Genomic DNA, 15,296 nt, shown 5'->3' on the forward strand with positions numbered 1-15,296 from the left:
ATTCACCTTCTCCTGCCCTCACACACTGGAGTTCCTCACACCCTTAGACTTGGGGACTTATAGCAGCAGCCCCTGGTTCTCAGGCCTTCTGCTACCAGCTTCCCTGGTTCTTCAATTTGTAGACAGTGGACTTCTTAGACCTCTATAACTATGTAAGCCAACTCCTATAATAAATCTCCTCTTATATATCTCTACATATATCCTATTGGTTCTGTTTCTGGAGAAATTTGACTAATATATCTAGACTCCCAGGGCATCCTATACCTGCTGTTTGTGGCAGGTTGAATAATGCTCCACCCACCCAAAGACGTCCACATTCTAATTCCCAGAACCTATGAACATGATACCTTATATACCCTATGTAATATGTTACCCTATGGTGAAAAGGACTTTGCAGATAAGGTAAGGGTGTCGAGATGGGGAGATTATCCTCGATTATATGGATGGGCCCAATGTAATCACAAAGGTCCTTATGAAAAAGAGGCAGTTGGTCAGTCAAGGGAAGGCAAAAGTAAATACTAGAGTGACCCAGCCATGAGCCAAAGAATGCCAGCAGCTGCTAGAAGCTGGAAGAGGCAAGGAATGGATTCTCTCCCTAGAGCCCAATGACACCAATTTGGGACTTCTGACCTCCAGAACTGTAAGATAATACACCTGTGTTGTTTCAAGCCACTGAATTTGTGGTACCATTACAGCAGCCGTAAGAAATGAATACATTTTTATTCCAGCACTAATCACACTGCATAGCAGTTACCTTTCTCACCTGAGAGGTCCTCAAGCCTGAGGCACCTTTGTTTCTGACAGTTTAACACAAAGCCTCAAAAAGGGCTCACGAAAGCTGCCGAATGAACTAACAAATGGATTGATGCTTACCTGCTTCATCTGGCTGCCTGTGTCCCTCAGCCTGAGAACACACACACACACACACACACACACACACACACACTCATATCCACATAGCTTACCTGTCCATCCACCCACACCACCCCCAGGAGGGCAGCTCTATCCTTACACAGGAGCCCACTTTGGGCTGGCCAGCAAATAGCTATCTCTCAAGAGCATGTCGATTTTCAGGGGGGAGGGGGATTTCTCCCAAGGTAATAACTGGACAAATCAGCAGACATGCAGGAGTGAGAAGCAGAAATTTTGACGCGGTTGACCTGAAACCACAAGAATTGGTGTTGCACCACAGACATGTAAAAATCCTCCTTTCCAATAAATAAATAAATAATGAGCGCAGGAGACACCCCTGAGCCTTACCACATTCCCGTTTCTCTCCACCTCCATCGCAACCCCACCACAGCCACTATAATGATGGGGAAATCTGTACTTAGTGACACCAAAAGAGGTCCACTTTATCTCATTGAGACAAATGGATTCCAGCTAGTGTGACATGATCCCATTTTGCTAAAAAGAAAGAATTTAAATATATCTATATCATCTATATACAGTGTATATATGTGCATATATATGTGTGTTTATATAGGCATAGGACAGAGGCTGGAAAAAGATCCGTGAAGAGGTTAATGGTTTGATGGAGATTATAGTCGGTTGCTTTTTTTCTTACTTTTAAAAAAATTTACAAAGTACAGGACTGTTGGTGTGATTTTTAAAAAAATAAAGTTTAAATAATACAAAATAAAAGAAATGGAGCGTTTTGTGTGGCAGGGCTACTTTGCGTCCCTGCCAAGACAGCCTAGGTCTCCCAGCCCCTCCCCAAATAGGAAGCTGGGCTCTGGTCTCCCCGTGAGCAATGGCGGAACCATTAGAGGAACTGTAGGGGGCAGGAGGGTGACGCGGCACGGGGCCTGGGAATTAGAAAATATACAGACGTGACCGCGAGGGCGGCTTCTGCCGAATGACCCAAGGATGACCCGCTTCGGGCCCAATCTGGTATGTGGGGAGTTCGTTGTCACCCTGCGGCCTCTCTTTTCCGAACCGCCCCACGGCCACATCTTCCTCGCTGCGTCTTCACCCGACCTCCCGGACGAGGGCAGGTGCCGCCCAAGACCCCGGCAGAAAAACAGATGCAAAGGATCACCCCGGCCTTCCTCGGCCCCATTCACTGCCTCCCCCACCCTTTCCTGCGGTGGCGTTTTTGTTTTAATTCATCTGAACTGGTTACAAAACCACACTCCCACGAATACATAAATAATGGATAAGGGGTGGGGTGGGGGGCAATGTTTTAAAGAAATTCCCGCAGGGCCTGGCCAGGCAACAGCAAATGCATTTCTGCTGTATCATATTTAACTGTTTGCAAACTTCTGCTAGGAGGATGAGCAGCGGCTGCAGAGACTCCACTGCCCTTCCCCGCCCGGGGCCGGGAGACACTTTCAAGGGAGGATTCAGAGGGAGAAGTTGTCAGCTCGCGAGGGCCGAGAAGATGCAGAGGGGAATGAGAAAGTGTTTGTAAGATTGCACCACCCCCAGCCCGGCTTCGCGCAGGCCAAGCATCTCCCTCCCGGCCTCCGGCCCCGGTTCCCCCAACCAGGCTAGGCCCCTTTAAGAACCAGCGCGCGCCCCCGCCCCGCGTGCGCTCACTTTCCCTAGCAACCGCCCCGGGGGAGGAGAAGGTCCTGGCAACGGCGCGCCAGCCCAGAGAGTCACGTGATGGCCCGCAGCTGGAACGCGAGCGCGCGCCCCGCCGCGCGCCCGCCCGCCGAGCCTGGGCGCTGTGGCGCGTGCGCGAGCGGTGCAGCACCGGCCGCGGGAGCAGGGAGTATTATGGGCTGTGGGTGCCGCTGAGCAAGATGGAGCTGTCTGCAGTGGGCGAGCGGGTCTTCGCGGCCGAATCCATCATCAAACGGCGGATCCGAAAGGTTAGCCGCCTCCCAGGGCGGGACGCCTAGCCCCGCAGCCGGCCCCCAGATCCGCGGGCCATCGGGGCGAAGCGGTCCCGCTAACCCGGGCTTTCTCGCCCACCCCCGCGCAGCCGCCTCCTCGCGTCCCCGCATCTTCCCCACCCCCACTCCCCCCTCTTTTCCTTCTCTGTTTTTCAGGGACGCATCGAGTACCTGGTGAAATGGAAGGGGTGGGCCATCAAGTGAGTGTCACGGGATCCAGGGGTGAGGGGGGAAGGGAGGCAGCGCACACCGGGGCCTTTTTTTTTTTCCCTTGGAGGGTGCGCACATTTGCTCCCTCGCATGTGCCTCTGGCTCCCTGGTTTTCTTTTTTATTTTGTGCTTGCGTAACTCGGCAGGTACAGCACTTGGGAGCCGGAGGAGAACATCCTGGACTCGCGGCTCATTGCAGCCTTCGAGCAGAAGTGAGTTTGGGAAGCTGGCAGAGGCGGCGGGGCTGAGGCTCGGCTGGGGCGCCGCGCGGGGAAGCGGGAGAGCCGGGGAGGGCAGCGCGGAGTGGGGCCCAGGAAGGGGCTCTTTTTAACCTCTGGCGTTTCTCGGCCGCAGGGAGAGGGAGCGTGAGCTGTATGGGCCCAAGAAGAGGGGACCCAAACCCAAAACTTTCCTCCTGAAGGTAACCTGGCCCAGCCCCAGCAGGCCCCTCTCGGGCCCCCAGCCCGGGCGCAACACGGGGCCTGCAGGGGAGGGACAGATCCGCGGCCGCCCAGGCGGGCGGGTCTTTCCAGAGGGGCCCCAGCTGGGCAAGGGGGTGGTTGTGAGCCCCCGAAGAGCCCCTGGCAGCAGGCCCTGGCCAGCTCCAGCTTCAGCAAGAGGGGCCTGGGAATGGGGACAAGGGGGAAGGATAATCCTCGCTGACAAAACCAGGGTCTGGGGAGGCCAAAAGGAAGCGGGTGGGTGAGGCAGGTGGGGTGCCCACCTGAGGGGGTGGCAGGGAGGGGTGGCTTCTGCACGTGAGAGCCCTCATCTCCCCCAGCCTTGAGCTGCCTGGAATTAGAGCCCAGGGGGAGAGTGAATTTGGTCTCCCTCGTCGTGGGGAACAGGGAGAGGCTTTGGGGGGGCACCTGCCTCCCTGCCCACAGCTTCCCTCTCTCAGGATTTGTTGTGTATGCCTCGCCTCCTGACAGAGGGATCTAACTTGAATTTGACCTTAAATCACTTCTCTTTGAGTTTTATCACCCAGGCTGGGCCACTGGTTCTCAGTTTTGCCCACTTCTGGCTGTCTCTGGAGGCTCTAATGAGGATGGAGAGTGGGAGAGTAAAAGCAGAGCACGTTAGCCTCGGCAAGGGAGGGCGACCTAGCTGCAGAGGAAGCCATCTTAGAGGTTTTTTGGTGTTTATTTTATTTTTTTTAGTGAGAAAGAACAGAGTCTGGGAAGGGAAGGTGAGATGACCCAAGGTGGCAGGCAAGGCAGCAGGCGGGCCTCCGTGGGCAACCACAGTCCCCCCCTCCCCCACTAGTGCTAAGGTTGTCTCAGGGCCCCTTCCCACCCCGACAGCCTGTGACTTTGTGGCAGTTGGCACGGGAAGGGCAGGCAGGACTCTGCAGAAAAGAGGCTGTGCACAATGCAGAACTCAGAATCTCCAATTTGTCCTAAAGGCCCAAAGCCCAATTTGGGGGAGCTCTCCAGCCCCCCACCCCAAAAAAGAACTGTGCAGAAGTGAAAGAAGTAATGGTTTCCAGAATTACATATTTCTGTGACCCTTGTCGCCAAATTACACACATCTTAGGGGATCTGTGGAGTAACCTTAACTCTTGATGCTTCGGAGGGATGGGGCAGAGCAGCTGGAGGCCCAGTGGGCTGTGTGACAGCCTCTCAGTGCAGCTGGAGTGCCCTCTAGTGGGGAAGTGAGTAATGACCATGAGCATTGATTCACAAAATGCTTTTCTTTTTTAATAGCTATATCTCCTGAGCTGGCTATGGGCCTAACACAGTGCTGACCCCTACATGGATTATCTCCTTTAAATCTCTCAACAATCCTATGAAGTAGGGAATATTATCCCTATTTTTCAGATGAGAAGATCAAGGCCCAGGGAGGGGAGGGGATTTACCTGAGCTCCCACCACCCAGCTTCCTGGCTTCATCATGTCTCCTTTTCTTAACCCTGTCCCTCAGAGAGTACACATCAGGTTAAGGGAGCAAGGTGGACACACACACATACACACACGAAAAGGAAACTATGAAGGCTGTGGAGTTGGTGGGGCAGGGGATGCAGAGGCAGATGAGGGAACCTTGATCTGGACCTTAAAAACAGGTAGCATGAGAGAGAGAGATATTTGCAAGGGGTGATGGAGATCAGCTTGGTCTGAACCCATTGCTCTGTGGGTCACCAAGAGGCCAAGTGTGTATAGTAAACAAATTACACTCAGATTGCACTCACTTTCTGCAGGGAACTATTCTGAAGAGAACAGGAGCCCCTAAGGTAGGCTGCATTATCCCCATTTTGTAGATAGAAAAACTGAGGCCAGAGAGGCTAAATAACGTGCCCGTGGTCACAGAGAGTGAGTGGTAGAGTTCAGGTCTTTAACCTTCCACGTTATCTATGTATAGTACATGCCAACCCCTCAGAGCCATGCCTGTCACACAGTCAGAGTGCAATAAATGCCTTGGGCTGTGGTTACCAGTTTTAATCCACAGGCAGACCCAGGTCCCACCTTCAAAGAATTCTCAGCCGGGGGAGAAGAGAGGAGGAGGAAGGGTGAACCAGCCTGTTTTAAATAATAATAATAATGTTTAGACATTATAAAGTAAGAAATATTTTTGTAGAAAGGTTGGAAACCGTACATTAGAAAAAGATTACTGCTCATAAGCACCCGCCCCGCCCCTTGGATAGTCTAATATTCTTCGAGTGCTTGCTGTGTGCCAGGCATTGTGCTAACCAGGTAACATACACTGTGGTCAGAGGAGGCCCACTAAGCTGGGGTTTCATCCTGGATCTGGTGTTTGCCTTGCCTGTACTCTTTGTCAGTCCCCAGGGACCATGCATCACTGCTGGACTCCGGCAGAACCATACTTACAGAGGTCCCGCTCAGACAGCATGCAGAGAGAATGACCACCAACCCCTGGGGATAGGAGTGGGGAATCCCCTAAACTCCATGGGGGATGAACCTGCAAAAAGCCCTTGTTGCCATGCCAAGGGAAGGCTGGCTTTCCCCTGCCTTTGTCTGGGAAGGGGTGTGAGGGAACCAGTCCCTGGCTCCACTGGCTTGGGGCAGGAGGAGCTGGCAGCCCTGGCATCGGGCCCACGTGTGCTGCCACCTAGTGGCTGGAGGGATGGGTAACTAAGCCACCCCAGGAAACCCCCAGCAGGGCTGGGAGGACCATGTGGCAGTAAAGTGTGCCTCTCCTACATTCTAAGTGACATCCTCGCTGATTCAGCATGTAAGTCCACAAACACTTCTTCTGGGGGTTGCGGTCAAATACAGCCTAGTCTTGTCTGAGAGGTGTACAGGCTACCTTCCAGGTACTGATCAAGCATCCAGCACTGTGGGGATGGGAGGTGGAGAGACCCTAAACCACAGATTCCACTCTTGGGGAGCTCACAGACTGACCATGGGAATGTGTTCTTCCTCTCAGCCACCCCTAGCTCACCTGGCTGGAGGCAGTCACTACCTAATGGTCCCTCGTCCCACCAGGAACCAGGGTATCCGTATAGAACACAGACTGGTCATCCATCTCTACACTGTCCAGCCATTGCTTTCAGCCCCTTGGCCACTCCATCCTCTCATCGCTGGGCTCTCTCTGCCTCCACCATTTGTCTTAGCAGGGCCCCTTCAGCAGGCCACCTGGGGCACAGTCAGCTCAGGAAGGACCAGGGTTTTTTCCTACTTAGGCTTCATCCTCCACAACTGGGACCTAATCTGTGCTCCTCTGGACCCTGTACTTCCTCTGTTGTATTGAATCACCCTGCACCCTAATTGCCTGTTACTTGTCTTCGTGGAGCACAGTCCCCTAGGGGTAGAAGCCATGTGTGGTCATAGCTGTAGCCCTAAGCAGCTGGCACGTGACTCATCAGTACTTTCTTAGTGAAGGAAGGACTGGTCGTGGAGGATGGCTTACATAACCTTGTGAGTCTCTTGCCCTAGACCTGGAGTCTCTGAGGGCCCTGCCACACACACACACACACACACCCCCGCATCTTCCATGAGACAGAAGGTGAGCTGCTGCAGAGCCCTGGTGGGGCTTTATAGATTTCACCCCTGGGAGTGTGTGCAGCTGGGCCCAGGAGCCTGGGACAGTATCCCTTGCTCCCCACAGATTTCTGCTCAGCCATCCTGTCCCCGGGCCATCTTGGCACAGAGAATATGAAGTGGCTGATCCCACCTCTTAGTCCATCCCCACCAAACCCATGTCTACCTGGGGTGGATGCCAACTAGGCTTTAGGTGCTGGCTTTGGAGTCTGTTGGCACCAATTTGCTCAGACCCAGGCCCTAAGCCAGACCCTGGGCAGTCAGATGAATCGGACACAGGAGGGGAAGTGGGGTGGGGGAGTGGGGTGCTGGGAGTGAGGAGGGGCCAAGGTCTGTCCCAGAGCTGATGATCTAGAGGTGCCTCCTGTTCAGAGGCAGAAAAGGAGCTCAGGGCATCTGCTAATAGGTCCGGACGGCTGGGGTATGGGGTGAAGGTGGGAGGGGTCGCCCTCGCCTTTCTGTCACCAAAAATTAGTCCATGGAGGAGCACTGGGCTGGGATCCTCCTGGGGGGGCGTTGATCAGGGGCTTCTTTCCGTGCAGTGTCCTGGCTATTGACACTCCTCTGTGTCAGCAAGGGCAGCCACCGACCCATCTGTCTGTCCCTCAGACCCACAGCCAAACTTGGAAAGTTAGTCTTGGAGTTGGGCCTGGATGAGGGTCTGACTTGCCCTCCAACCTTCCACACTTGGTATCACCCGTCTGAACCTGTTTTCCTTTTATCACCTAAGGCAAGGTCATGAGCACCACTGATTTCTTAAGTGCTCTCAGGATGGTTTCTTGAGACCACACTTGTGGGTGGCTGGTGCAGGGGCGTCCAGAGGAGGTCAACGGGCGGCGAGCCCTCAGCTACTGCCTCCCTCTGTCCCACAGGCGCGGGCCCAGGCGGAGGCCCTCCGCATCAGTGATGTGCATTTCTCGGTCAAGCCGACCGCCAGCGCCTCCTCGCCCAAGCTGCATTCTAGCGCTGCCGTGCACCGGCTCAAGAAGGACATCCGCCGCTGTCACCGCATGTCCCGCCGCCCCCTGCCCCGCCCAGACCCCCAGGGGGGCAGCCCCGGCCTGCGCCCGCCCATCTCGCCCTTCTCCGAGACCGTGCGCATCATCAACCGCAAGGTCAAGCCGCGGGAGCCCAAGCGGAACCGCATCATCCTGAACCTGAAGGTGATCGACAAGGGCACGGGCGGAGGCAGTGCCGGGCAGGGTGCCGGGGCCCTTGCCCGCCCCAAAGTCCCCTCACGGAACCGCGTCATTGGCAAGAGCAAGAAGTTCAGCGAGAGCATCCTGCGCACGCAGATCCGCCACATGAAGTTTGGCGCTTTCGCGATGTACAACAAGCCCCCGCCCGGCCCTCTGCCGCCCCCGCCAGCCACCAAGGCCGACATCGCCGCCTCCCCTGGCCAGGGGCTGCTCCTGGCAGCCCCCAGTGCCCCGTACGACGCCCGCAGCTCCAGCTCCTCCGGCTGCCCTTCGCCAACCCCGCAGTCCTCCTCCGACCCGGATGACGCGCCCCCCAAGCTGCTCCCCGAGACCACGAGTCCATCTGCCCCCGACTGGCGGGAGCCCGAGGTGCTTGACCTGTCCATTCCTCCCGAGGCGGCGGCCACCAGCAAGCGGGCGGCTCCCGACGTCACTGCGGCTGCCAGCCAGGCCCTTCCCGCGGCCCCTCAGCCAGCCGGCGCCGCCTCAGAGCCCGAGGCTGGAGACTGGCGCCCTGAGATGTCACCCTGCTCCAACGTGGTCGTCACCGACGTCACCAGCAATCTCCTGACGGTCACTATCAAGGAATTCTGCAACCCTGAGGATTTCGAGAAGGTGGCTGCTGGGGTAGCAGGCGCCGCAGCGGGGGGTGGCAGCAGTGGGCAGAGCAAGTGAGGGGCCCCACCAAGGAGGGGGGTTTGGGGGGGCCCTCCTGCCCAAAGTCTTACTCTTGCTCCCGCCCCCACCCCCGCCCTCAGACAACCCTGCCTGTGCTTTGCTTGTTTCAAATGGCTCGGTGTTGACCCCGGGATGGGGCTGGGCAGTTGGAGCCCCCTGAAGCCCAGTGGGGGCGGGGGGGCGGTCCTGGGACGGGGTGGGGCTAGGGTGGGGCCAGGACACTGGGAAGTCCTCCCTCTTGTCTCTTGGCCCCCTCCCTGCCCAAGCACAGTGGGGCCTGCTGGGTGGCTCCTGGGGAGCCCCGGGACTTGGGGTTCAGCTGCCCCCTCCACATCCCATCTCTCCCCAGCTTGCTTCCAGCTCTCGCGCACAGCATCTGATTTCTCGGTGCTAACCCGGCAGCTGCTGGGGCCCCTTAGGGGACCCCCTTCCCAGCATGGGCACCGTCCCTTTCCTTCCTCCAGATGCCTGGGAAGGAGGGGCAGGGATGGGAAAGCCCGGACAGAGGTTGAGGTGAAGGCGGCCTTGGCCCCTCCCCCCCACACCCACGAGGGCGGCAGGAGCAGGGCCCACTTTCGGACGAGACCCAAGCAGGCCCCCGTGGGCCTCACCCACCCATCTCTTTCCTCATCCCGCTCTCAGAGGCGGGAGGGACTGGCACGGACCTCACCTGCCACGGCCTCCCAGCATCTAAAGGCCCCTCAGTTCTCGACCAAAGGTGCTACAAGAGCCTGCTGCGCGGACTTCCTTTTGCGCATGCGCTTGCCGTCCTGGGCGGGTCTGCGTGGATCCGTGTGTGTGTTGGCCCCAGGGCCCGGCTCTCGAGGCTGCGCCCTTTAGGGTTCCTCACAGTAAGGTCGTCAGATCGAAGGCCTAGAACCCTCCCTTGCCATCAGCCGGGCCTGGGACCTGGCCCAGGTCTGAGGAGTTTGCTGTGGAGGCCGATCCTCCCAGCCCGCGTGTGCGGGGGGCACGCACCCCACGCCCTCCTCCTTTGGGGCGGTCAGACGTGGCATGGTGGGGACCGAGGCAGAGGGGAGACCCCCGTCCCAAGCTTCCTCTTCCTCCTGGGTGTTCCGGGGGAGTAGGAAGCCTGGACACCATTCCGAGGGTCTCCGGCCCCCTCTCTCTTGCTTCTGACCGCCCAGGCTTTCTCACAGCCCAGCCTGCCTGAAGCAGCGGGAGGCCTCTGGTGCCCTGGGCAGCTTCTCTTTCCTCTGCTGCCAGGGAGCTGAGGTGTCCATGCCAGTGGCAGAGACCAAAACCCCAGTTTTAGGCTGGGCACTGGGAGGGCAGGGTGGCCGAAGCGGGAGGGACAGAAGAGGGGGCCTGTGTCCTTCAGGAGAGCGGGCACGTGGAGGACCAGGGGTCTGGTGGGCAGGAGAGACAGCCCTGCTGGCCAGCCCTGAGGCGCTGCCCGGACTCAGTTTGCCATGAGTGGCAGGTCCTTGCATGTGGCTCAGGGTGGCTTCCTGGTGTGTGGGCTGAGAGCCATGATGGCAGAAAGGGAATTCCAGTTCGGAAACAAACGCCTTGGTCCTAAGCACGGGAGGACTGTTTCTTCCGAATCTCCCCGCCAGGGATTGTGGCAGGGCCCCTAACCCTCCTAGTCCCAGGATGTAGAACGGGGGCCATCACAGGGTTTGGGGGACTGGTGCTCCTGGACCCCTCCCCCCCTGCCCTTTGTGTTGGCTCTGTGGCCGTCCAAGTGCCAATTGGCTTCCCCCCAAATAAGGGCTGGTATTTCTCCTCTGTCCTTAGAGGGGATTTCCCCCCCGACCCCCACCCCAGGTGAGTGTCCACCTGGGTGCCAGTTACAGGTGTTTCCAGAGACCATAGAAATGTGTTTTCCTGAGAGTCCGTGTCATTCGTGACTTTTTTTGTAAAGAAGTTGTGTTTTCAGAGGTGATTTTATGACAGGAAAGTGAAAGAATTAGTTTTGCAAAAAACAGAAAAAAAAAAACACAAAAAAAGAGGGGAAAAAAAAGAAATAGAAAAAATATTGTGGGATTCCTATGGGGTTTGGGGGGGTGGGGAGAAAGAGATATTTAAAGAAAAACTAGTAACGCAGTGATTGCACAGGTGAGGCGGCAATGTTAGGAACGTGGATAGAGGCCCAGGCCCAGGCACGGCAACTGCCCTCCTTCCTTGGCCCGAGGCAAGGTAAGCCCTCCCTCCTGCGCTGGGCCCAGACTCCACACCTGTCCCCCGCTTGAGGGGAAGGGTGACCCCTGATCCCAAGGGAACTTGCCAGAAGCTGCAGGGGCCAGGCAAATAGAGCTGAGATTAGGGGAGGTAAGAGTCAACAGGGGTCCCACCATCACTGGGACCCATCGTTGGTGACTTTCTCCAGGAAGGCTGGTGAGTAGGTACAGTTGGGTTCTTTGCCTTCCTCCATTCCTTTGCCAGCCTGTTGGGCCATATGGTCCCTCCACCGCCACCCCGTGGGGGAATCTCCCTCCCCATCGCCCCAGTGACCAAGACACCCCCGAGCTTCCCTGGCCAGGTAGGGGATGCAAGCTTCAGGAAGACAGGAGCTATGGACTCTGAGAGAGTATTAGGTGGTGATCAGAGGGGGTTGGGGGTAGCCGTAGGGAGAGGGAGTGCCTGCCCCTTCTCTTTTCACAGGGAGGGTGCTGCCCTTGACCCCTAGCTGTGCAGCCCTGCCCCAGCCCATGCAGAGGCACGCGTGCACACCACTCCCAGGCGAGCAGCTCCCCTGAGGGCCTGAGTGGGCACCTGATCAAGAGCAAGCGGAGCCCTCCTTACCTCTCTCCCAGGGTGGCTCTGAGCGGGGTCCCACAGCCCCCCAGCACACGCTTGCACGGATCAGCCTCCCATGGGCCCTTCCTCCCCCATTGCTGCTTTTCCGTTTGCCTATTACCAAGCAGAAGTTGCAGTCTGGTTTGCTTTATTTTTATATGTGAAATACCCCTCAAAGCCGGATCTTCTCCCATGTTCAGTAGTGGCTGGGGTCATCTCCCCCTGATGCCACCCTCTCCCCACCCCCATGTCATAGGAAACAGATGAGGTTTGGTGTCTCCGGTTTGAGGTGGGAAGTTGGGACCCATTCCTGTCTCATTCCCCTCCCGGATCCTCAGTTTGCCCTTCTGTGAAATGGGTGTATTGGGCGACACACCTTTTTCATAAAGCACTGCTGGTGTCCAGGCAGCTGCTGAAGATTAGGTGGTGGTCGAGGTTGCTGCCACTGGGGCCTCCAGCCTCCCACAGTCCCATTTCATTCTCACCCTGCAAAGCCGTCAGGGTCAAAATGGGCTTCAGCCTTCCTCTGCTCTGGAAAGAGGTGATGATCAAGTCCCCAACCTCAGTGTGAGGCAGGCAGAGTGGGAGGGGTCACCCCACTTACAAGACCAGGAAACTGGGGCTCTGAGAGGCAAAGCTGCTTCACTGGAGCAAAGAGCCCAGCTGCTCTGGCCTTTTGGGGGAAGCCTCTTTAAAAGGTGGGGACCTGGGCCTTGGAGCCACTGCAAAGCCAGGGGGTACCCCTGAGCCAGGCAGTCCCGGGTGAGGAGTCAGCCCAGAGGAGGAAACCGTTAGCTCGGGGAGCTGGGCTGCCACCAGCCTTTCTAGCCTCTGGGTGGACCCAAGTGGACGCACCGCCTTTTCTGCCTTTGGGGGTTTTGTTGGTTGTTTTTGGTTTGGGTTTTTTTGGGGTTTTTTTGCACTTGGCCCACGCTGGACAGTGGAACCCGCCTGGTCACTTCCACTTCCAGGCTCCCATGCACTAGCCCAAGGCAGCCTCTTGAGGGCTTGTATGGTTTAAGGAATCACTTTTGAAAAAAGAAAGAAAGAAAAGTGTTTAAAGGTTTTCGTTTTGTCTCTGTCTGCATCTCCTCTCAGATTCAGAAAGCCCAGAATTAGGGGCTAAAACTCTAGGAGAGGGGGTGTCCCCAGCCTGACCCTGTCTTGCTGATAGTCACCAAGACTCCAAAATAGGGGGGACAGGCTGGGTGGAGACAGGCACCCACTTCCCAGGCCTGTGGGGTCCCCCCATCCCGCCTTGAAGGAGTCAGCACCCCACTCCAACAGTGACTGAGCGCCTACTGTATGCAGAGCTCTGGCTAGGCAGAGGGGGGCTGGTGGTCTAACGAGGGACCCCCTTGCAAGAGGCCACAGTAGAAGGAACCAAGGGTTCTGGGTCTTCCCCCTGCTGTAGGGTGGAGTAGAGATGGAGACTTCTTGTTGTTGGTTTTAATTTAAAAACACAAAGGCCTAAAGAAATGTATCTTATAATTTTTTTTAATTTTTGAAAAGCTCATTTAATGAATTGTGCACGAATGAATTCTATATATATAAAATATACATATATAGCTCTATATTTGGGGAGGGGCACTGTCTCTTTTTTCTCTCTCTCATTTTAAAAATGAAGTGTCGTTGCCTTCGCCTGTGGCTCAACCATCCAGCTCCCAGCTGGCTAAACTTTGCCTCCAGTGGTTCAAGACAGGAAACTAGTAGGGTGAGCAGGAGACCGGAGATGGGGACGCCGCCTCAGCGTGGGGCTGGGTCCCCAGGCCACAGGCCCCTCTCCCAAAAGTTGCAGGTGGAGAAGACGCCTTGTGTTGGGTGTGGCTTTTCGTTCTGTTGTGCCGGGTTCGGTTGTTTCTGGGCCGGGGGAGGGGCGTCTGTGCTGATTACTCTGTCTTGTATGTTTTGTTCTGCTGCTCTTCAATATCGTATCAATGCCAGGAAGGGGGCACGAAAAGCCTCTTTTGCCCCCCCCAAATAAATTGTCACATTCCGAAGCTGAGGTCTAGCCCCGGGTCTGTCTCATTTCTTCCGGCTGGGACTGTGGTCTTTAGGAAGCTCAGGCCATGCCTCTCCTGGTGCGGGTGCAGTGAGGAGAGGGGGCCCCTGGCCCTCAGCGGTGGCAGGCCAGCTCTCCGGCCCGATTCCAAGCTCTCCGCCTCCCACCCCATGTCCACCTCGTGAGGGAGATGAGCTTGAGGGGAGTCCCCCTACACAGGTAAGCTGCGGCGCGTGCCGCTTCTTGGAACCCGGAGACTACCTGGTCAGCGGGCACGTGGGAGGGGTGGGGCTCCCGCCACTGTCCGCCCCCCAGTTGGAGTCACAGCACCCGCAGAGAGGGGGCCCCGGGAACTGGATCCCTAGCCAGGCGGTCATCACAGGGCCTGGGAAGGAGCAGGCCAGGGTTGGGGACACGGACTACCCTTGTCGGTAGTAGCCCTTGCTAACAAGCTGCTTTAGCTCAGAGAAACATCTGTTTTCTGGGCGCTTGTGTGCCTCCTCTGATGAGACGATCAGCCCTGGGGAGCCCGTTGGACGCCCACAGGGATCCAAAAGCAGCAGACCCCGCAAATTCCCATGCCCTCCTCAGGGGTTTGCCACTCCGCCCATATCTGTGAGCGGCACCTCCATCCCTCCACGGCCACCCGTTTGCCAGGCCTGGAACAGGTGTCGCCTTCCAACCCTCCCCTTCCCCACCACCCTCACCCCCTTGTTGTGAAAACCCCAAGGCTCGCCTCTCAAAGGTCTCCCCACCCTGCACCCCCATCTCACCTGTCCTGACCCCGGCTCCTTTGGCAAAACCTCCCTGATCTGCCGCACTCACCCTGCATCTCCCCCCACTCTTCCACATGATGCAGATGCTGCAGGGGCCTGGCAGCCCTGCAGAGAGCCTTCAGGAAGCCCACTGCCCTCAGGATCGAGTCTAAAGTCCTCCCCACCACTCTATCTGGGGAGAGCTCCCTGCCTGAGCCCCCTCTCTGTGCCCCGTCTCACTACACAAGAGTCGCAGCTCAGTGCCTGGCACGTGGACCCTTGATTCATCTTTTTCTGTCACCAAGCTCCGTTCTTCCTTACTAATGCGGTCAGTGAGGCTTGGGAGCGGCCCAGCGGTAGACATGGGGCACCAATGTGACTCATCCAGCTGGCCCTGGTCAAAGAAGAGCATGTCTCTGTCCGAGACTGGTCTCCGTGCAGAAGCTGGGCAGGGAGATGGGAAGATGGGTGAGGGGGGTGGGACCCAGTGTGGAGTCAGGGCTGACCTCCTCCGTGGCACCTACTCCACGTGCACCCCTACCTTGCTTCCACCTTGTCGTCTTGCCTGGCTCAGTGCTCTGTTCTCCAGAAATCCTCATTGGTAGGTACTTAGTTAAACAACAACAACACTGGTGAGCACTCTCCCATCCCCACCTCACACCCCTCCCACCCTGCCCGGTGACCAGTGCGGCCTCGAGTGATGAGCCAGTGTCACAGAGGAGGGCCGGGGGTTGAAGAAATTCCTTTGCCCCAAGTGGCACAGTGGAGGGGGACTTCCCTCCAGCACATGTCTTTGCTCCCCGCCCCTGCCCAGCTCTCTGGGATTGAGAACACAGGGGCTGCCCTTGG

General features: G+C 57.0%; 1 protein-coding gene across 1 annotated transcript; it reads left to right on the plus strand.

The window, feature by feature from the left end:
• The first annotated feature begins 2,693 nt into the window (after positions 1 to 2,693).
• Positions 2,694 to 9,135, plus strand: CBX6 (chromobox 6). Its single transcript, XM_007454008.1, has 5 exons — positions 2,694 to 2,819; positions 3,000 to 3,043; positions 3,200 to 3,265; positions 3,408 to 3,474; positions 7,923 to 9,135. The coding sequence occupies exons 1-5, from the start codon at positions 2,751 to 2,753 to the stop codon at positions 8,922 to 8,924; spliced, it is 1,248 nt and encodes a 415-aa protein (XP_007454070.1). The 5' UTR covers positions 2,694 to 2,750; the 3' UTR covers positions 8,925 to 9,135.
• The last annotated feature ends 6,161 nt before the right edge of the window (positions 9,136 to 15,296 follow it).

The sequence above is a fragment of the Lipotes vexillifer genome, unplaced genomic scaffold (assembly GCF_000442215.2).
Source record: "Lipotes vexillifer unplaced genomic scaffold, Lipotes_vexillifer_v1.1 scaffold382, whole genome shotgun sequence".
Lineage (NCBI taxonomy): Eukaryota > Metazoa > Chordata > Mammalia > Artiodactyla > Lipotidae > Lipotes > Lipotes vexillifer.

Bases quoted from the DNA above. Each gene is read 5' to 3' on its own strand.
- CBX6 (XM_007454008.1), top strand. From the start codon at position 2,751: ATGGAGCTGTCTGCAGTGGGCGAGCGGGTCTTCGCGGCCGAATCCATC. The intron at 2,820-2,999 runs GTTAGCCGCCTC...TCTGTTTTTCAG, and splicing joins TCAAACGGCGGATCCGAAAG to GGACGCATCGAGTACCTGGT. The intron at 3,475-7,922 runs GTAACCTGGCCC...TCTGTCCCACAG, and splicing joins CCAAAACTTTCCTCCTGAAG to GCGCGGGCCCAGGCGGAGGC.